This window comes from Patella vulgata, chromosome 6, assembly GCF_932274485.2.
Source record: "Patella vulgata chromosome 6, xgPatVulg1.2, whole genome shotgun sequence".
Taxonomy (NCBI): domain Eukaryota; kingdom Metazoa; phylum Mollusca; class Gastropoda; family Patellidae; genus Patella; species Patella vulgata.
Window position 1 is genome coordinate 61,260,333 of NC_065884.2, and position 23,647 is coordinate 61,283,979.

General features: G+C 34.4%; 2 protein-coding genes across 2 annotated transcripts; one reads left to right on the forward strand and one right to left on the reverse strand.

The window, feature by feature from the left end:
- Positions 1 to 4,748: 4,748 nt before the first annotated feature.
- On the reverse strand, positions 4,749 to 13,249 carry LOC126824430 (F-box only protein 47). The gene is made up of 9 exons (XM_050553653.1): positions 13,081 to 13,249; positions 12,439 to 12,606; positions 11,916 to 11,992; positions 9,427 to 9,613; positions 8,754 to 8,924; positions 6,956 to 7,114; positions 6,362 to 6,504; positions 5,397 to 5,556; positions 4,749 to 4,846 (listed from the first exon to the last, which is right to left on the reverse strand). The coding sequence occupies exons 1-9, from the start codon at positions 13,247 to 13,249 to the stop codon at positions 4,749 to 4,751; spliced, it is 1,332 nt and encodes a 443-aa protein (XP_050409610.1).
- Positions 13,250 to 14,318: 1,069 nt separating this feature from the next.
- Positions 14,319 to 23,298, forward strand: LOC126825244 (elongator complex protein 4). The gene is made up of 10 exons (XM_050554813.2): positions 14,319 to 14,646; positions 16,394 to 16,429; positions 16,965 to 17,086; positions 17,585 to 17,707; positions 18,449 to 18,570; positions 19,557 to 19,684; positions 20,488 to 20,651; positions 20,978 to 21,086; positions 21,834 to 21,940; positions 22,597 to 23,298. The coding sequence occupies exons 1-10, from the start codon at positions 14,517 to 14,519 to the stop codon at positions 22,720 to 22,722; spliced, it is 1,167 nt and encodes a 388-aa protein (XP_050410770.1). The 5' UTR covers positions 14,319 to 14,516; the 3' UTR covers positions 22,723 to 23,298.
- Positions 23,299 to 23,647: the final 349 nt, after the last annotated feature.

Below are 23,647 nucleotides of genomic sequence, written 5' to 3' on the forward strand. Positions count from 1 at the left end.
CACACCAATGAATACAGGGTTTATCGTTTCACCCGAACAATTAGATGCTTTCCATTGCAGTCAAACTGTCATGGCGGGTGGGCTTGGGTGGCCATTAAATAATAAGGTCTGTCATTGAGTCAGGTGGTATGGTTTCGACTACCCGCTTGTATGTGACAAGGAGTAGGGTCGCCCTCCAATCTTGTGGGTTTTCTCCGGGCCCTCCAACTGCTTAAGACCCCTATGTGCAAGCCAATTATTGAAATACAATTGAATTGTATTGATCTAGTTTGTGTTGAAACTCCATTTCTCTCTCTCTCTGCAACTGTCAGCTATTATTATGTGCACTCCAACAAGTACACAAGTTGACATCAGATTTCATCCCACAGGATTGAACCCTGATTAGAGAGTCAGCACCATACTCACTAAGCTACTGTGCCCTCCTTTAAAGCTGGACTTTAACACTTTTTTTTTCTTTTTTTCAGGGATTTCTTGGATTATTTTTCCAACTTCGATCACCAACATTGATTGAGGATATTCCTTTAGATGAGTGGGCTCAGAACAACCACACATTTGAATATGCTAAAGAAAAATATCAACAAACAGCAATGAACTGTTGGATAGCAGCGGGAATATACGTTGTTTTATTTTTTATTTCATTTATACAACAACGAATGCATTCTAGAGCCAGTTATGAAGTGTAATTTAAGCAAACTGTATAGAATTATATGAGCAGAGTAAAACATTATCAAAACTTGATCTTTAATATGTTAGTTTAGATTTTATTAAGAATTCACAGACATTGTAGTCAAAGAGTTTTTAAAAGGCAAAATACAATAACTTTTGGAAATAAACAAGAACAGTGAATTTACCATATTATTTATTGCAGATATTTATAAGCGTCTAGATGTCTTTTCATTGCAATACATTCTTGTACATGTATATTTTACTTGTAAATTAAAATTCAAATAGTAAGATGATGTGCATTGTCTATGTAGCATTTGAACAAATCTTTTTATTGTATTGGTATAGTTATGAAATCCACCTTCTATGTCTAGTCTTATTTATAACTGGAATATTTTAAGAGTCAAATGCAAACAATTTCTAGATTCAATATAAATTATAAAGTGAATGTTTTAAAATAATGGATTGTATTGTAGCCATAATTAGCCACATCCCTTTCCTATAATTATATAAGTGTGTTAGCCTAACATTTGTTAATTGTAAATAAAAATAGATCGTTAAATAGTTATCATGTAGGCCTATATTATAAATGTTTGTGGGAGGGGGTGTACATGTTAATTGGATATCTTGTTGATTTGCTCATAAATAGATTATAATCAAGTTACTTATTTTGGATAGGGTCTTTTTTGGCAAGAAGTTACAAATTCTGTATATTGGAAGAAAATTTTCATTTTTAGAATGAATTTGACATTCTGCAAGTTGGCAGTTTTAAAGACATTGTAATCTACAATGTATTAAGGCAAAAAAAAAGAAACCCCCAAAAACATTCTCTTATCCATTTTTAAAATTTTTTTTGAAAATACAGTATGTATGGTTAATGTGTGAATGATATTGATTCTATCTACATAAATAAGTGTAAATTCATCATCAAATCAAAGACTTTCTTCTTCATGTCTGAAAGGCCATGTTCAACTTGACATTGCAAATGATGTCATCTTCAGCTGAAATTATATAATTGTTTCTGAAGTCTCTTCAGGCTTTTATTCAATACAGAATGTAATAAATTTTTCAATATTGCCCTTGTAAATTTAAAATTTGTTTAAAAGTCGGAAAATTTGTCTGTTCTAAAACTTGTCATTTGAAATTTAATTGATGTATATATTTTGTTCTAAGTGATCATAAAATAAGATGAATGTATTAATGTGTATGTATATATTGTAACTCAAATTATAAAATAAATCTCATTGATTTCATTTCCTCTTATATTTATGTGTCTCGGTGTGGTATGGAGGTGACCGGGCCCAACAAAGAATGAGTTTGCAACTATTTTGTCCAGATTTGATTTGTTTCTGGCCGCAATTGTCAGGGCTGAGCAGAAGTGTGCCATTGTTTGGATGTGACAAAAACAAATTAGATTGCATGACCTCCTCCTCTACCAAATGAAATCAAAGAATAATTTGTGGAAACGCCGCCGTCCAGGCCATAATTCTCTTGTCTGGAATTCCACAAGTAATCATAGAAATAAAAGAAACTTACCATGGTTATGACCAAAGTATTGTGTTGACGATTAAACCACAATCTATTCGTTTCACATAATGCACTTAAACTGATGTATTTCAACTCATTGATCAAAACAAAACAAGTCATAATGTAAATTGTTTCAATTGCATTTTGTAATTGAACTGGCATATACAGGTCACAATTCTATGGAATACAATAACTGCTTTTACTGGGCGATGTTTTGACTAGGCTTCTCTAGTCATCATCAAGCAATGACTAGAGAAGCCTAATCATCGCTCAGTAATAAGCAGTGATAAGTTATAATGTAGGTGAAACAAAACCTTTCTGCACCAACCAGGGTAATGAAGACAGGAATATAATGTCCTCACAGTGGTGCTACAACATACTGTTATTTAGATTTCTATCAGAGGATATTTAATGTCTCAGTGGGGTTGGGTGGCGGAATGGTTAACGCGTGCATGTTGCATCACAAGGTCTGTCATTGATGTGATTTTGATTTTTTGACAAGGAGTAGAGTTGCCTGTCCAACCTCGTGGATTTTCTCTGGGCCCTGCCACTGCTAAATACCCCTACACGCAAGTGAATTAATGAGAAAAGATTGATCCATGTTAGTCCAGAAGTGACCTAGTTTGTGTTGAGTGGATGTTAAACCCCATTTCTCTCTCTCTCAAACGTTCCGTTCAAATGACTAGATGGTGTTCCTTAACAGGCTCTGTGTCCTGCACCTTCACAAGGTGTAACTAGGAACTTTGTCGGCCAATAGTGTGATCCAAAGTAAACAATGTTGGCTGGTAAGATTTTGATGTGTAAACCTTGGTGCTCCATCAGGGCTATGAAGAACAGGCAGATGTCATACAGTGTGTTATGAGGTAAATTTTGGCTGGACTGCAGCCTACTCTTATTGTGAATTGAATATTAATGTGTAAATGGGACATCTGCTAACTCAAATGACTCAACACTATCCTTACCAAGCCCTCCATCCTGCACCACTGACTAGAGAAAACCACACCGGAAATTCCCAACAAACTTAAAATTGATCGGCCAACACCGGGAAGACGTACTGTGACTCCCATGTCATAATACAGTGCTGCTAAGTCAGGTGTTCTCAACAGAAATGAATAGTTCAATGGAGTGACACACATCAATCAACTGATATGTCCGATCTTACTTAGTAAATAAAACAATGAAGGCAAAACAAATAATTTGAAAAAAATTTAATATCCTAATATTTCAACTAAAATAATAAACAATACACTAAAATTTATTATCACAGTTTTTTTGTCTTAGAATTCAACAAGAACCTTATTTTCAAAATCTTCAGTCTAAAGCAGATCTAACATTTTGTGGGTGAGTATGTGAACTATCATATTAATTTATACAAATATAGGGTAGTAGTATATTGCAGCATATATATGAATACAATTAGCCATGTATAGAACCAAACAAGTTCTAATTCTGGCTTATGCCTTTTATAGCTAAAGTTTATTTCCCCATCAATCTAGAATTATACAGAAGCACAGTACAGTGCATATCTAAATTTGTAACATCGAAATTTGGAAATAAGGCTAAAACTCCCGAATCTAATATATCACAGTTTCATATTTTGTTTTAAAAATAAAATACATGAAACAACATTACAACAGAAATAGTATTAAGAAAATCCAACAAGATTACTTAAAGGAGAATTACAATGAATTTTAATTGTTTGAGACAACTCTGTCTTCTAATGGTGGTAATAAACTACATGTATAATCAAAACAGGGCAATAAATTCATAAATTTTAATTTTTTGAAACAACTCTGTCTTGTAATGTTGGTAACAAACTATAATCAAAACAGAGCAATAAATTCAGAATTTTAAAATGTGTCTTTCTTATGACCAATTAACAATCCCTGTAATTTCTTTTAAAAATATATCAAGTAATTGGAATGGAACACCAGTGATGATACTATTTGTCATCTCCATATTAAATGTGGGTGTGTAAAAAGTAAGTCTCTCCTTTTCCATCCATTTTCTCGCAAGAAATGTGATTGGCCCACCTGTGCTGACAATAGATATATTTTTTAACATTAAATGTGGGTTTCTTTTGTTTCCACTTATTTTCTATCAACATCACTATGTGATTTACAATAATCTATTACATACTTACAACATACATATATTTACAAATATTATTTTTTTAAAGATCTCAATTTTGAGGCATCTAGCATTTTTAACATTTAACTTTATATACCCAATATGACCATCATTTGCCTTTGAATAGAAATTAGTTTTGTCAAAAGATTAGGTTTAACAATTGCAAGTCTAAATTATTATAGTAATTACCATAAAATTTCACTTTTATTACCTCAGTAATTAGAAATGAAAAAAACAAACAAAAAAACAATTGGGGTAAAAAATAAAAAAAAAGACCCTGTTTACAAGTTAACAACAGTATAAATAACACTTTTGGGACAGACATGATAAATTTCAAAATCTATATACAAAAGAAAAATATAAGAAAGTGAACTCTCTGATATGATAATGATGCCAATGAAGTGTAAAATTTGATGTATTTATAATGTTTAAAGCAGCATATTCTTGAAGGCCATCTGTATTGTTCGTTTTGTGAATTCTGTAAGAGCTGTTACCATATAAAACAAATCACTATCATGAACCTCCTCTAAAATTTAACGAAGAGAATTATTCTTAGCTATTCAGCATAAAACTAACTACAGTAAAACAAAACAAAAAATAATGTATTAAATCAAGAGTTGCCAAGCTGGGGCTAAATTTGTACTGATTCTAGATTTGTACATTTATTTTTCCAATTATAATTTCCTCAAAATTGGAGAATTAGAGAAGAAAAGAAGTGAAATAATATTTTTATCTGAAAATATTCCCATGTCAGTTGCTTTATTATGGATAGTGTCTTAATTTAAGTTCTAGCAAATAGATTTGGTTCCCTACCTTAGAGTCCAAGGTATGGTGGTGTGGAGTAGGCAGGGAAAGCTTACTACCAGTCTGCACTTATTTAGAAATCCCATTTAGATAATAACCATATTTGTTTTTATAATATAACTTAACAAAACCCCCAAATAAATATAAGTTGTACAAAGATAAAATCAGTCAGTCTAAAAGGCACACAAAAATATGTGATTGGCTCTTTCACAGACAATCCTTCCTGTTATTTTCTACTTTGTGGGGTCAATACACAGCATTATTATTATTACCTGATTCTGTGAACTCATGCATATCTAATATAAGTTCTTTAAACATATCCATCATACTGTTGATAAAAAGTAGCCTATCCTTGCTATTATCCATCACTTGTAGAATATTCTGTACCATGATCATTACACATGATAAACTATAACTATTCTTTACACAGACCTATAAAATAAAATAATAGTCAACACTGCTGTATTTCATGGAAACTTAATTAGGTGGGCAATTTTCCGTAAAAAATAATAATACACAACTTTATGGATAACATTCACTAAGTTTATTAACTGCAATCTTTCAATGAGGGTACTTTCACTGTTCTCGTCATTGCTTAATAACGGTGAAAGTATACCTCATTGAAATGCTGCAGTTAATAAACCTAGTGAATGTTACCCACAGTTGTGTTTATCAGAAAATGGTTGAAAGCTACTATTGGATGACAAAAAACAAAATTTCACCTTGCAGTAATGGTAGAACCAATTTATTTTTAAATGAATTATCTCCCTTTAGTCTTCAGAATTGTTTTCTGATTCTTAATATTTGATAAATGAAATGAAATGGGATTTAACGTCCTATTTTTCTGCACCGGCTGGGCTAATAAAGATAGGCATACGCCATGCAGTGTGCTATGAGGGAAATTATACCCGAACAACAGCACTGCAGCCTACTCTTATATCAAATTCCAACTGTCAAGGGATCTTTTATGTGCATGCATATGTGTACATGGATGGGAAATCGGTTATTCGTCCTGTCCAAATGACTTGACAGCTGTCCTGTCAGGCCCTATGTCCTGCACCACTGACTAGGTGAAATCACTCTGGCAAAATCCTGAGGAACTTTATTGGTCAAAACCAGGAACGTGTGCGTCTGACCCAATGTGCCACTGTGGCTCCTTTAATCAGAAAGAAAAAAAAACAGACATAGAAATTCACTGTTTTCTGGTTGTATGATAGATATAAATTTCAATGCTTACTAGACAAAAAGAAGTGGTTACACTACAGAGTTCTATAATTCTCCCATTGATCGCTTTACTGATGAGTAACTTAGATGTAATTTTATCCCCACATAATAATAATAAATTAGCCACATTTTCAGCTAACCATTCATCTGGAGAACCTAAATTATAAGAATAAATAATATTCACATTTAATAACAATTTATTTTTTTAAAATTGGCAAAGGGCATTTAGGTCCAAACAATGATTTTCCTAATCAAAACCTCACAATATTTCAGGAAAAATTGACTTACAGTTGCAGGGTTAGCATAGACAGGCCTTCAGTCAATTTATAGCAACAGAGGCTCACTTTTGCCAGTCATAAAAAATCAACCAACAACATATTTTTGAAGAGATCTGGAAGGCAAATCTCACCCATGTGCAAATGGTATAATGTGAAAACTTAAAATGGAACGAAAATAAAGTGAAAGGAAGTATTAATATATATGTAGTAGGGACTGTATATAATTTAGGATAAGCCCAGAGATACTCATTATTATGGTGCCATATTTTATTTACTTGTTTTTGCAATTTACCCACACTATAAGATTTAGACATTCTTTGTAAACTTACTAGTTAATTCATCAACAACACTAACAATATCATCTTCAGACCATTCTTTCTTATAATTAAACAACAATTGAATACATTCAGCTATTTCACTAAAATGTGAAAGGGATTGTTCAGTATTGATTGGTGTGTTTTCACACATCTCAAACCAAAAGATATCACCTGAAAAGAAGCAGTAGATCAAATGACATTAAGAGATATTTCTTGCAATTTTTTACATAAAAAAAAGATCTTCAGAGTTTTTGAAGTACCGTAATTAAACTCAGAAATTGGACTTCAATAAAACATCAAACTTTATGAAAATTCAATTCCTAAAAATTATGAATATGGGTTATCTCCCCTTAGTCTTCAAAGCAGGGTTTGGATGAGGGGTAGCGAGTTTTGTGTACTGGTGTTAGAACAGCATTGGGAATATTAACACAAACAGATATGATTTCTTCAACATGGAATTTTGATACAATTTTAATCTAGGTAATAATTGATAAATGATTGACAATGTCGAAATTAGATCAAATTTTAATCGAAATTCATAGTATAAAAATTTAAAACTAAAATCGTGTAATGATTAATAAATGATTACCAATAGTTGGTGTTAATTTCCATTTTAACTCTATAACAAAACTAAAACTTAGGATTTTGTTTCTAGGTTAGTGCTAATATGCAGAGATCTGTTAGGAGCCATTTGTATTCAGAAAGTTATAAATGTAGTAGGGTGGTATATTCTCTTTAAGTATTTGGTGTGATATTCTCTTTAAGTATTTTATCCAGTTCTATTGTCCTGTATATCCAGTAAGTTTTGTTTTTCCAGTTGGTATAATTAGTTTAGTTTATAGTTTAAACATGTTATTTTAACATGGTGAGTAGTATTCTGTTACTTAGATACCGTCCTAACATCATGTTTCACCTTTAGTCACTTTTTCTTAGATCTCCATCTTGAAGGCAACAATTTCTTTCTACAGCACTGCATTTACTAATTCAGGTAGGTTTATATTTGTTTAAATTGACTTGACAATATAATACAAGACAATTCCTTTCTAATTTAAATACTGTTTTATTCTCATATAAGTTATAAATAAAATAATACATTATATTCAATCTAAATAAGTAAAACCCTATATTTTAAAATGTATGTCTAATTTGGTGTTGTGTTTTATCTTTTAGTGTTTCTCTCTTTTGTACCTGTATATGGTTTCCTTATACATTATTAGTTCTAATTCTTCATTTCTTAAGAGCACCTTTATCAGGGTATGTTTCTAGTTAGTTTCTCATTTTGTTATGTTATTTATGTATAATAGTTCTAAATGCTCCATTATCATTACCTGTAATAGGCAATGTATCTCTATATATTATATGATTAGTTATTAGAAGCTATTTCTAAGCTACATCCTTTTTTATATATATTTATTCTTATTTGCTAATTTAGTTATATTGTCATTTCAGTGCTCTTCTTCTTGTCTTCTACTTGTACTTCTTTCTGTAAATAATTGGCTGTTTTGTTCCTGTGTATTGTAAATAAACTGTATAGCCGTGTTCCTGTCTTTGTCTCTTTTCGTTCAACCCGCGACCTGGAAAGTGGATAGTCCGTTGTCCATCGATCCTGCTACATAAAGAAGGCCTATATTATTTTTGAAAAGCTGATGGAACTCAGGGTAAGAGTCAGAACAATTTGGACTAAATAGTGCTATGCCCTATGGCTATTCTAGGGCTGCCCCTATATGGAAGCGTAACTTGCAGGGTTCTACTGTGTGACGTTGGGTAAACAGCTACATGTGTAATAAAATTGAATCTCATCTTTTCTTACCGTCCTTTGAAGCACCATATAAAAGATATATAATTCTAGCCTGGGTGACCATGGGCCAGGGTTTGAGGATACGAGTTAACCAGAATGCTTTGTCCATTAATGACGGACATGGATCAAGAAATACCCTTCGTATTAACAACCGCATACTCAGCTCTATTTTGGGGTATGATCCTAGAATCAAACAAAAAGTATCATTTATTATTGCAGAAAGGATTAGAATATGGTTGAATTAATAATAATAATAATAATCAATTTGTATAGCACTGAGTGTTCCAGCTAATAAGATACCCCAGGGCACTCTTTACAATTAAAATACATATAACTTAAAACAACAGTTATAAATATTAAAAAATTAAAATGTCAACCTGTTCACAGTTTAAAAGTATGTTAAAAAGTTCAGATTTAAGATTCTTCTTTAAAAACATCAACATTAGTAGAGTTCTTTTTTTACATTACCAGGTAGTTCATTTCACACTTTAGGAGAGGTGCAAACAATTTAGGACTTTTAATTGTACTTATAAAAGATGGCAAGTCCTTGGAATGATTTAATAATCACTGACTTTTCTTATGTGCTCTGAATTATTGAAGCTGATAAAGGCATGAAACATTGGAATTTATAAAAAATCTTTTTTTTTTAAACACTCAATGAATTTAATAAAAAAAAATGTCAAACCTGCTTTTGCTGTGACAACTGTTTTAATATTTTTAAGTAAAGATGTGTGATTACAGATGGCCTCAAAAGCTTTTAAACATTCTGTGTCATCCCATCCAGCAATTACTGTGTGAAAAAATTTACCAAAACAGGTCAAAGAAATACAGTTCTCTCTATCATGATCATTTTCCGAATTACAGCACATCATCTGAAATAAATAAACAAAAATTTAACTACAATCATGATATGAACTGATTCACTCAATTCCATCATTCCTGTTGCAGGTCGAGCTTTCGAAGAAAAAATGTTTTCGTCTTAAGTTGCAGACCTTTCCTCTTTGGAATTATTGTCATGTGATTGAAGTGTGTTAAGTCGAGGGCTTATACGTATAAACAGTCTTCTTTTCTGGGGATATATGGTATGGCTTTGTTTTCAGTTAATTTTCAATAACCATAAAAATAAACATAGAATGACAGGCCAGATAACATACACCCCCAAACAGATTATCAACCGCACTGTAATCAGATACTAAATTTCATGATTCATCAAGAATCCTATCTTCCTTATCCTGGTTGATGTAAATAAGCAGGATGTTAAGCCCCTTTTTATTCTAAAAATTTGAGTAAAATCAGTTGAAAAGTTAACTCTGTATGATCAGTGTGAGTGAGTATAATAACAAATGTATGGTGACAATAGTATACTATTCAAAAAAAGTAGGGGATATTTGATTTTGGGGGCATAATACTAAAATATGCAAATGACTACGAAAAAAGTCACTATAGAACCTAACAGAAGAAACATTTCCAGTTACATGTGACGCCCAAACGCACCAATAGCTACCGCATGGAATGCAGGTGATGCTTGGGATCATCATGGGGGTCCAACCCAAGATTTGCACGACTCTGACTTTGAATGTTACAGTCATTGTGGCATTGAATTCCAGGGTGGAAACATCAGTTTAATTGTTTTAGTGACCAGAAAACAAATTTTGATATGCGTCGGCTTACCCAAAATGAAAGGTTACGTGCCCTTGGCATGCTACAGATCGGCACAACACAGGCGGTTGTGGCGCGGACTATGAATGTTTCTCAGTCTGTCATAAGCAGGCTATGGTCCAGATACCGTGATACACAATCTGTACAGGACAGACCACGCTCAGGTCGACCAAGGGCGACAACTCAAGCCCAGGATCGATTTATCCGTACCTTGGCCTTCAGAAATCGTGTCATCACAGCAAATCAGATCAGCGCTCGTCTTCAAACAGACACTGGTGTGGGAGTGAGTGGCCAGACGATTCGGAATCGACTGCATTGGGGTCACCTTCGCGCCCGACGTCCTCGCGTGATCCCTTGTTTGAGAGATCATCACATTCAGGCAAGACGTCGTTGGTGTAGGGATCGTCAACACTGGGATAATCGACGCTGGAGCAATGTGATGTTTTCAGATGAGTCAAGGTTCACTGTTGATTTTTTGGACAGTCGTAGGAGGGTGTGGCGTCGTCGAAACGAGCGCTTCCAAGACGTTAACGTCATCAGACATGATCGATTTGGGGGTGGTTCTGTTATGGTGTGGGGAGGCATCACTGTTGCTGGAAGAACGGCTTTACATGTTGTTGCAGGGCGTGTTACAGGCCAGTACTACCGGGACAACATCTTGGCAGTCCATGTTGTGCCGTTCGCACGACGTCATGGCCGCCGTTTCATCTTCCAGGATGACAACGCAAGATGTCACAGGGCCATATTCGTTACAGGTTACCTCCAACAACAGAACATCACCACATTACCTTGGCCAGCACTGAGTCCCGACCTCTCCCCCATCGAGCATGTCTGGGACATGCTTGGACAGAGGTTACGTCAACGTCAACAACGTCCTGCCAATGTCCAAGAACTTGCTGCTGCGTTGCAACAGGAATGGGACAATCTGGACCAAAATGACCTTAGACGTCTCATTAGGAGTATGCCACGTCGGATCAATGCTTGTTTGGCAAACAGAGGAGGATTTACCCGTTACTGACTTGGTTGTGATGCTGTGGTAACTTTGCTGTTTGACCCCGGGTATCATTTTACCCTTATAATGGTCAGTCTGTGCCTTACTTAGTCTAACGATCATTTGGAATAAATCGATGAATGTGAACTTCATTTCATTTTGTCATTTGTTTCTTCGTCAGTTTCATTAGGTGACTTTATTAACACTTAAAAATCAAATATCCCCTACTTTTTTTGAATAGTAAATAAGTCAGGGGCAATAACTCCAGGAGTACAAACTCGAAAATGCTCATAATCAATAGGGATTCTCTTTACCCCAACACCTACTATTTCTGCAAATTTGGTCTGCAGCTTGATGGAGTGAGCACAAGAAGTGTGAACGGACAGGCTACGAGCAGATCACCAGCCCAGTTGTTTAAATAAAAGAGCAACAAAATAATATACCATGCATGATGACAGTAAATAGATCTATTCTGAATTGTTAATATTATATTAATGCTTAAATAATTTATTCCTTCATTTTACCTTTGTAAGAAAATCATTTATCACTCGAAGTCTGTCTTTTGTTGCATATAAACATGTTGATCTTTTCATTAATAAGCCTGGGGAAAAAAAGAATAAGATTTGAAAATGTTTTTTTTTTACCAATTACCTGATTAAATATTTTAAAAATTTGTTAGATACTCCTACTAGCGAATGTTGTCAACATAATCAGATTGCTGTCAATGCAGCCTTAGTCCACAGACCATTATAACAATCAGAATTACTTTGATAAGGTCACAAAGTTGAAATTCTTGTGAACGAAAATGGTATCAAATATGGCAGTTTCCAATAAATATTAATGACAGTCAACAATTTTTTATCTGGCTAGATTTTGCCAAAACTTGGGTGTGTTAAATTACTGCAGAGATGAAACAATTTCTCCCCAAAAAGATGCAATCCCTCTCTATTCCTATTTCAAACTAAAAACAAAATCCAGTGTGCTCATGAACTCTGGCATTTTGACCAGAGTGAACATTTGAGACTATATGGTATTTTATAAACGTACCAAGTTTTTCGTATTTTTCGAAGTAGAGTTCATAATGCTCAGGTGGTTTAAAAACGTGATTGTGAGGTTGTGGTGTAATATGAAGTGTCACTGGTTGGGTAATTCTGTATCCTTCCACTAGGTTTCGCATGATCTTTGATGTTATTGTAAGAATACTCAGGTCCTCAACTGAAAAAATAGAGAGAAATAAACCTATATCATTTCAGGGTGTGCTGGTGGTGGGGTCCAAGTGGTCATGGGCAGATGGAATACCTGTCGTTGATGCAATGATCCTTACATCTAAACGAATTATAGAAATAAATATGTATCACAGTATGTATTAGATTGAAAACAACCTAGTTTGTTTGGTGTTGAAGCCCATTTAACTTTCATTTTGTTACGTGAGCATTGGTACACGTATATCTATTGAACAGATTACAGATTCAACAAATTAGTTCAGTATGATATGTTATACAGGCCTATTTATGGACATTAATTAATTGTGATTTTAATTTTATAACTAAAAGATCAGATCAGTATTTAGTTTAGAATAGTCTCAGATTCATAATTATGTAATTCACACCAGATCATAATCATTCTTACTTTAGTCTTAGATAAAAAAAAATAGATTAGTTAGATAATTACCATCTTTCAATTACTTACTTGTTAGAAAATTAAAAAGATAAAATCTTAATTCCAATGGTAAAATATTGAAATATCCAAGTGGTCCATGTCGAATTATTGTCTCTTTATGATCTTCTATTTCTCGCACCACCAACCGTGTTGACCTTCTTGGTTTCTTTGTTGGCAAAAATGTTACATCTGTTGCCATACTGAAGAATCAAAATAGATCGGTTAGATCAACATAAAGATATTAGACAACAAAACTTGATTGAAAGTCTAAGTGAGTCAATTAATTTGTTGCACTGCAGTTCATTGATAGCCTATTCATTACAATTTGGCCGTGGCACTTTCGTACATTAGGGTGAAGGCCCAGTGGCTCGTCTGCAATAATCCTGTTTCTTTTACAGCTACTCTAGCTAGTTTCATAGTAAAGAATCTAAAGTAAGCCTGGTAGTTTGTAAGCCTAGGCTAAGGTAAACTCTTTGCCATTATTATTGGTCCTAACGTTTTGTTTTGCCTTGGTAAAAATGTTGCCTACAGACAGATAGGTCTACGACTACATTCATCATTATGTATTTTTCTTCTCTCTTATTTTTTAAATCCCAAAACCTTATAAAATAATACTATGCCTACTGGCCTTCTGGCATGCATGCTGCCCCATTTTAAATTCAAGCAATTTTGGCTATCTTTCTTTCTGTCTAGGCCTAGATCTAATATTATTAATATTATTACACTACTAAATTCCACAACAGACTTGCTTGTCTTCCTTATCATTAATAAAACATAAACTTTAAATAGGATAAACGGGGGCAGAGGCAGTAAATATAATAAACACAAAACATGTTGGATTTACCAACCTAAATGGTGCCGTGTCGGCAGAACAAACCCAACCAAAAATGACAGATGACCCAGGCCAAATGCAGACGACGTTATCTATCACGTGACGGTCATGTGAGCCCAACGTCTGCAAATGTTGATACTCTCGGTTGTCCAGAATTGGTGACATCTGATTTTGCAATATCAAAGAATAAATCATTGTTTTAGAAACGAAAAACATAAACACCTGGAACAAATTTCCTTTGAAGTTCTAATTTTCCAATCATAAATTCATTTAATTTATTTATCGACACCGTGTTCATGCGTGTTATTCTTTTTGGATTTCCCGCCATAAATTTGCTGAAAATTATGTCTAGGGGATGCAAATCTATTCTGGAAAATTAATAGAGTGACTTCCCCTGGAACCTGTAGCCGCGGATGACCGGTATTCAAATATATTAGTCAGAGGCAACCGATAAGTACTTTGCTTAATTGTATTTCGAAATAGAAATAAATCGTGGATTGATATTGCAATCTTACGTGATTAAATGAAAAAATTAAAAAATATACGCATTTATATGGACCACATCAAAAGAATGCCGACAAAATATTTTCCACATATTATCGGGTAGCTTTGTCTTTCCCAAATATAAACAAAAATGGCCACCAAAACAAACTTTCAGAAAAAGGCACGTGGAAAATTATTACAAATACCTGGCACACGACCTTCCTTGTACAATAATCAGCTGTTGGTGTCAACAGGAGTGCCTTCGCTGGATCATGTCTTGGGTTAGTGGAAATTATATATACCTGTAATTTTTTCCACACATTTCCATGAAAAGGTAGACCACTTGTCTTAGTCCACTATTTACACTACTAGAAATTCTTAATCAGATGAGATGGAAGTAAAAGTAAATGAAATGCGGTTAAACATCCAACCGTTCTCCTAATGAAGATGGGCATACGCCATAAAGTGTGCTGTGAGGGATATTTTGCCTGGACAACGGCACTATGTCCTACTTATATTTAGAATTCCAACTGTCAAGTCAAGCGTGCATGTAAAGTGGGCATCACGCTCACAGGACCTCAGTATATGCAAGGTACCGCAGGAGTAGATACCGTTCCTTGTCACGCGATTGGTCCTGCATCACTGACAATGGGGAAACAATTACAGGAAATCCTAAGAAACTTTCTCGGCCAACAAGGGGAGCATTAAAACTTGATGAGACCTAAAAAATTGCGAGCCAGCTGTAATGCTTTTGGCATAGGGGTTATTTTAGTTCTAAGAAAGGTGTTTTGTTTCGTATAGATGATGTGTGAGAAAAACTAGGATAATGAAGTAGCTTGCATTATTCTACTACTTTCTTAGACTAACTCACTGACAGTTATGTCAGTTTCCATTTTTGGAAGGAGGTTACTATCATCCAGGCAGCTCGTGCACAGATTGGTACAATTAAATAGAATAGTGTTGACGTAAAACGGTGCCCATACGAAATACTTACCCAAAAATGGTAATTGTCTAGCCCTAATAGCTGCCGCATTTACTTTCTATAAGAGCGAGTTTTATTTCACTTCAGACATCATGATGAGACCGTAGAGAAGACATAATCTGTGAGTTCCGCGGGGAACGTCATACCCACAGCTGCCTCGGCTGAGAGGCTGGGATAATAGAGACAAAATCTATAATAGATTTTGTAGTTTTCCTGTATTTAACCCTTGTAGTTTGCTGTATTTGTTATATAAACTTAGTAACAACATAAACGGTGTTCCACAGTCAGTTAATTGATGATTGAAATAATTGATCCCACAACGTGAAGTCAAAGAAAGTCCTAGACGAAAGTGTCACATATAAGTCCTTATCTAGTGCCGTGATGAAGGATAGTCATGACGTAACCCTACCTACATTGTATAGTGTCACAGCCTATCTCTTATTTGGAGTACTAGTCTGTGACCAATAGTCACATCTGTCCCTGTAGTGTCACACAGCGTCTTAGTCTTACTCAATGAGCAACCATGAATCCCAGGGACTAAAAGTTCTGGTACATGTAGTTTTAATTCAGATAGGAAGGTCTATCAAACATAGAAATTTGGATAAAATGTGAAAAGAATAGTCCCCTAAATATACAGATATGTCCATTTCATAGAAACCTCTGACTCTTGCAACGTTGATGATGTTGCTAGCTCTTTATTTTAACATTGTAAATGAATGACTAAGGCAGTCAGATATAGAATGATTAAAGGAAGTAGTTTGTAGGTTTTTGAGATTGTTCACGCAGGTTACACCTATTGTATACCTTATGCTAGTCAAAAGTGGTGGACTCTTTAACCTAGAATTTTTGATGGCTAGTGATAGTTGACAGCCAGGAGAGAGTCAAAAATAATAAAGGCATATTTTTGATCACTTTTACCACATCTACATAGTTGCAGAGGTTTTTGAGAATTGATTATTCTTATTACTAGACTGTTTTGTTTTAAATGGTCTTCAGGGTATTGAAAAGGATCATAACATATTTAATCAGATTTGTTCTTGTTTCAGGAGGTGGTGTAGCCGTTGGAACAGTTTTAATGATAGGTAAGTTTAACAAAGTTTTAAATATGTAGTGTGCTGTATGACTGTTTATGTGTCGTGGGCAAATTTATGTGTTATCAAATCTTCTATCAAACTGTATGACAGTGTAACCTTCAAGATGGCAAATTTAGACACGGCTAAAGATCTCCTGATAGACTACACCTAAATTATAAACCTATTACCATGATTTCTTTAAAGGTGTTGCTTTGGCCAATAGGAGCAAGTCGAGTAGCTTTTAATGGAACATTTTTTTTGGGGGGGGGGGCTTTAAATATTTCAATAAATTTTTTAGAGTAGGAGGACTGCACTACACACAAACAAAATAGATAAGACAAACCTGTAAAAAAGACAAACTACACAGGCAAGAAATTGCAAGAAATAAACAACAAATACCAAATCAAGTGAATGTTATTGAAAATGTTTATTTGTCTCTTTTCTTTTATCAAGGAATTAACAATGATATAAAGGATCTTATGATGTATCCATCCCTTCATATTTTCGTTAACCAGAATCTTAACCAATGTGTTGTTTATTTCAGAGGAAGATGTGTTTGGAGACTATGCCCGATTGTTAGTGAAATATTTTACTGCAGAAGCTGTGATGACAGGTCAACCAATGATGCTAGCAAGTTTAGATGTTGAACCAGAAGATTTGATTAAAGTAAGAAAAGAATACTCTTTACGACATTATGATACTGATGACCATTTGTTACTAGACAGAATGATTAAATCTTTAGATAAAGAATGGATTGTTCTTGTTGTAATTGTTCAAAAATAGATAATGAAAAATGAATATATTGAAAATTTCTGTCAAATTACTTTATTCTAAATGAAGTTATGGGTGTTTGAAGTTTTGACACTATACATGTAGTCTTGATTGTACCATTGCTATGACAGATGATAAACAAAGTCTTGATAATCTATTGTAATAATAAATTATTAAATGGCATAAGTGATCTAATCCATTCAATATCTAAGCAAACAGATGGTCTTGAGTGTTGATTATGGGTTTGGCATGTGAATGAATGGCTAAACAATAATTTATGTAACATTTGAAGCCAGAAAAAAGAGCTGCAATATACACAGATTTAGCTTTTACATAATGCATCTTTACACAATAAACAAACACTGAGAAAATATTCATTTTGTTTGTTTTAAGGATTTACCAGCCCCTATAATAGATGAACGTAAAGAAGAGGACAAGACAGAATCTAGTCAGCTAGCACAAGGAGATGATTCTATGAAGATTGCATGGAGATATCAAAATCTTCCCAAGTTTCAGGTATGATATATTAAACTGTATCTAGACTTTATTGATGGACTATAATACTGAATTTAATTATTATTGTTTGATAAATTAAAAGAATTAACATCAAATTGTCTGGGAAATGCAGTGCTGTGCATAGATTTATTTGCAGAGATAATATACCTGTCACTAAAACCTTGCTAGGATTTTTCAGTTAATCCAGAGGAAGAACCCTATCGAAACCAAGACTTACTCAGGGATTTTTCTGAGAGTTACTGACTGTGTCAGCATAACCTATGAGTATGAACCTGTATGGATCAGAGTTTTTGGGATGGATGGGCTAGTCTTAAGTAGGACCTGTATAATGGTTGGTCTGGTCTTGAGTGGGACCTTTATAATGTCTGAGCTAGTCTTAAGTAGGACCTGTATAATGGTTGTGCTAGGCTTGAGTAGGACCTATATGATAGTTGGGCTAGTCATGAGAAGGACCTGTATAATAGTTGGGCTAGTCTTGGGTAGGACCTGTATAATGGTTGGGCTAGTCTTGAGTAGGACCGGTATAATGGTTGGGCTAGTCTTGAGTAGGACCTGTATAATGGTTGGGCTAGTCTTGAATAGGACCTGCATAATGGTTCGGCTAGCCTTGAGTATAATAAATCAGAATCTTGCAGTGAGTGTTTGCAGAGTTATTGCCCCTCAATAAAAGTTTGAAAGCTGTACTTGAAAAAGCTGCTGCTGGCAATCTATGTTTTAATTACCTTTTTGTTTTCATTACAGTCAAATCCTACTGGGATTAAATTTGGTCATTATTATGATTTAACTAAAACAATGGAGAAACGTTTGGTGGAATCTATTGATATAAAATGTCTTTCTACAACACAATTAAACCAAATAAAACTGTAAGTAATAAATCACCAATAAAATCCCCATTTAGCTTTTAAAAGTCCTGATGCACCATTTGCATTTTTTCGCTAGAATATTCAATTTCTCACAACTTAACCTAAGCTAATATTTACACAGATTGATTATTTGATATTTAATTAAGAAAATAGAAGCAATATACCAATGTTAGATAATGTCCCAGTTTGGATTCAATCAGATTGAAAAGAAAAAAAAAATTACGGATAACAAAATGGCAGCAGGCTTATTGCATAGTGAGCATCAGATAACAAAATGGTGACAGGCTTATTGCATAGTGAGCAACATCATGATTTCAATTCCACCATATATCTGTGTCAATACTGAACGAAATTGAACCATTTTTAGATTGATATGCCTATTACTGATTCATCTTGCACAATATTGTAGTTTATAAGGAATTATATAGCATTCAAATGATGCATCAGGACTTTAATTCTGACTCTCATACTGTCGACAAGAAATTAATACTTCATGTACTGGTAATTCATATGACCTAACAAAATAAGATGGGGTTTGACCAGGCTAATGGTCTATGAAGGAAGGAAGCTACAGTCAGCGGCTCAGTGTAGAAGGTGCTGGCTCACTAACTGGCAGGTCTGGGATTGGATTCCGTTGACAGAGAAAGTTCCTTGAAATTCTTTTATCAGTGGTGCAGGACAGAGAACCTGTCAAGTAACAGTGTAAAGTCTTTTGGATGGGACAGTGTCAAGCCTTTTGGATGGGATGAAAAACTGATGTCCCTGTACACATTGGCATGTACCTAAAAGAACGTTTGACAATTGGAAATTCGAAATAAGAGTAGGCTATAGCGCCGCTGTGTGGTGTATATAACTCTCTTCATTCGCCCATGAGGGAAAACTGGCTCGCTTAGTAATATGGCCTGGCGACCTGCTCTTAATTTGCCAAGTAACCTATTTGTTATATTTTCCATCAGCTTCTAATTATGATAACACATCTATTTCAGCCCAGTACATGCTGCTGAAATTATGAATATTAATTATATGAGACTCTTGAATAAAATAGCGAAGGTTATCGAAGAGGGAAAATATTTAACAAAAGATAAAGTGGACAAGAGAAATATATTAAAAATAGGTAAAACAGATGGACATTTTAAAATTTGTCAGTTAATGTGGATGAATATTGTTGTCACCTTTATCCACTGTCTGCTCAGGTCAGAGTTCTGGTCAAATTCTCCAGGATTGTTCATTGATCATAAATGTTAGTGTTATTGCCCCTATTACATTTGGACTTATCAACATGATGATACAGGACAAAGAATATTTCAAAACTTTAATGCTATTAAGAAGTTTTCGATCACAAATTAGTCAGGTGTGTCATTACTTAAAAAATTTTGTGAATTCCCTAAGGATTTTGTGAACCTCAGAGAGATTGCTCAATGTGACATTTTGAATTCAAAACTGTTTGGATCATAAAGTTTGAATGTGTTATGCAAAGTATTTTAGTACAACAATCAAGCATAGAGATTCCAGTTTGTAATGTAAAGTCCCTAAGTGTAAGCAAAATTGTTGTCCGTTTTTTTTTCTTCTGTATTTTGCAATATTGCACTGAGGGGGTAGTGGTCCAACACAATCACTTTAGATCATATGGTCTGGCATTGAGTCAAGTGGTGTGTGTTGAACCCAAGCCTGTCGTAGGGTCACCTATCCAACTTGATGGGTGTTCTCCGGGTCCTCCGGTTTCCTTCTACTGCTAAATACCCCTACACTCAAGTGAATTATGGAATTGAAATTGTAGGCTGCCATATGTTTGTCCCGACCTAGTTTGTGTTGAGTGGATGATAAACCCCATTTCTCTCTCTCATATTGCAATACAATTTTGGGCTGAAATACACAACCCTAGATATTGTCAACGTGAAATTTTATGTCTTTTTTCAGCTATTCATTCTTTAGGTTCACCCATGTGGGGTGAAAATAGTGGGCTAAAATTAGATGGTACAGGTCATGACCCCTCATTACCAAGGTTTTTACTAGGTTTACGTGCTTTATTGAGATCATCATTCGCTGTCTGTCTTCTTACAGTACCAACACACCTATTTCAGGTGAGATAATCTCTTAATACAGGTTAAATATGACCTATTTTTATAACAAAGTGCAACTTTTATGCCAACCAGGAAAAAAATCAAGCCAAGGTTAAAAATTCTGTCAATAAAACTGTCTTTTATTGTATCAACAAGCTTTAAAAGTCAGATAAAATAGTCATTTTTGACTAGCTTGCACCGATAGCTAGCATCAGTATGTGACTTGTTTGACATTTTGATTTCTGCACTAATTTCTATACTAATTTACCAGGTAACTTATCCTTTTAATACAGTAGCTTATCCTAGTAACTTATCCTTTTAATAAATTAACTTATTAATTATTGTAGGAAAACTCGTTTACTAGACAGGTAGAAAAATTCTGTGATACAGTTTTACATCTAGAAAGTTTTTCCGGATCAGAAAAAGAAAAGAATCCCGTTTTTAAAGAATATCATGGTAAGGAAAATAGTTTATCTTTATATTGTCTCATATTGTTGTCACCCTGCCCGTTGGCCTGTCTGTCTTCCCCAGTTTGTGTTAATACTCTTAACAGTTACTAATTTTTGAAATTTTATAGGTTGTCTTCTGGATAAGAGGAAGAATCCTATTGGCTTTCCTTTTTGAGTATGCCACTTTGTTACAAGAGGTTACAAATTTTATCTGCTATTTTCTATGATTTTTGATAAGTAAAAGAATTATGCACCTTTTTGACAAAAACCATGTTAACTCTCTGGAGGTCACAATTATCACCTGATATAGGTTTTTTGGTTATATAATGAAAGAAATTGAAAAGATTTTCAATGAATTTCCAATTCTAACTTTTAAGGTTATTCCCCTTTGTTACATAACCTTGTTAACACTCTTTAAGATACAATATCAGGGTTTTGGTGTGCAATGCATGGAGGAGAAGGTCCGCTTACTCTTCTTTCAATTCCAACTGCCAAGGGTTCTTTCATGTGCATACCCATGGATACACAGGTGGAAATCATGTTTCCTTCATAGTAAGCGACTACTGGTAACAAACTTTCCATGTCAGCCTCGTTAAAATTCCCTAAGGTTCTTCTTGGGCCCTGATATTCTTAATTGTATAATAACATCAGTCTTTTCATTAAAACATATTGGACTTAATGTGAATAGTCTGGCTTGTAGTAAGTACTTTGGTTTATTCTGTAATTAATAGATGATTATTATACGATATTTCAGGTTTGTTAAATATTCATCAGTTACCCAGATTAAATACAATGGCTGCCCATGAACCAGATACATTAGACCTGGCGTTTAAATTAAGGAGGAAAAAATTCACAATAGAGGTAAAACATAAAATCTGTGAAGGAGCTTTGTTTTTGCTGGTTGCTGGTTTGAATGTAATAAATCTGAATATACATGTAGACATGTCGCCATTGTCGGAGTTAGGCTGTTTGATAGTAGTCAATCTGAATATAGACATGTCTCAGTTGGGTTGTTTGATAGTAGTCAATCTGAATATAGACATGTCTCAGTAGGGCTGGTTTCACACATATAGTAGTCAATCTGAATATATACATGTCTTGGTAGGACTGGTTTGGTAGTCAATCTGAATATAGACATGTCTCAGTAGGGCTGGTTTGATAGTAGTCAATCTGAGTATAGGCTGGTTTGATAATAGTCAATCTGAATATAGACATGTCTCTGTTTTAACTACAATTTTAACTACAAATGGCCAACAATTTGAATTGAAACAGTTTTCATGAAGAGAATTTACAGATTTATAAATCCTGTGCAAGTGGAAACAGGTTCTGAGTCGTAGGTTTCATCCTATTTTTTTAAATTTATATTTCTTGAGTATAATATAAAGATAAAGAAGCCTATATGGGTTAACAATTAAATCTGATAGACATTTTTAGATTTTTGTGGATGGTAAATACTAAGGTTGCCATTTGATCTCTTTGAAATAATATCGATGTTTGATAAATATTTTTGGTTTCAGCCCCTTCATCTTCCTCCGGAAATGGCAGAACAATCCAGTCAAGGTCATGAAGATCCATTAAAACATCTCAAATCATCAACTGCTGGTTGTGGGGGAGGAACAGGTAACAGCAAGTTAGATTTTTGAGGGGGAAAAAGCAACAGCTGTGAATCTTTTATACTTGTTAATGTTATTGATATTTGTTATAAAATAAATTTTGAAATGGATACCGAATTGGTAAAACGTAATTTGAACCTTAATACAGGTTTTATTTAGCCCAATAATCCAGCCTGTTTGTTCTCCTGACCTGGATCACGACAGGCCTTGTTTGTCATTTGGGTTTGTAGTTGATTGGTGAGTCATGGTTGCTAGGTGACTGTGGCACTGGCTATTTCACCATGAGGTCCTGGGTTTGAACACTGTGTTACCATGAAAGCTCCTCACCATTTTCTACCTTGTCAGGTGGTGCATAATAGAGGGTCTGGCAAGGTGATGCATGAGAGAGGTTCTGGCAAGGTGATGCATGAGAGAGGGTCTGGCAAGGTGGTGCATGAGGGTCTGGCAAGGAAAAAGCATCTAGTTGTTCAGATGAGAACGTAAAAAAACCCTTAAGAGTTGGAATTAATGAAGTAGGTGAAAAATTGCTGTAAGGGGAAAATGTCTCTGGGTGCACACAGTGTGTCATATGGCCATCTACAGTAATAAAATCATGTTTCATTTGTAGTTAATTGTTACATTTTGTGTGGTCCTCCTGCCCTTATTTCAACTCTTATTAAATCCTGAAACTTTATATGGTGTACCCTTTTTGGAAATGCCTAAAAACGACCATTCAAGCGGCCTTTAGATAGTCGTCCTCTACCCTGAGAATCTTTATTAGAACTCAAATTGACTAGACGGCTTTGATTTAGCTGAAATTGATAGAATTAAGTTTGATGTGTTGATGTACTTTGCAAAGTCGATGTCCAAATTTCAAATTCGTGATTCACAGACAGATTTAATATTGAGATATACTGTAATGCAAGTCATTTTGTGTTCCACTGTCCCATCAGCAACTGAAATAACCAGTGACATC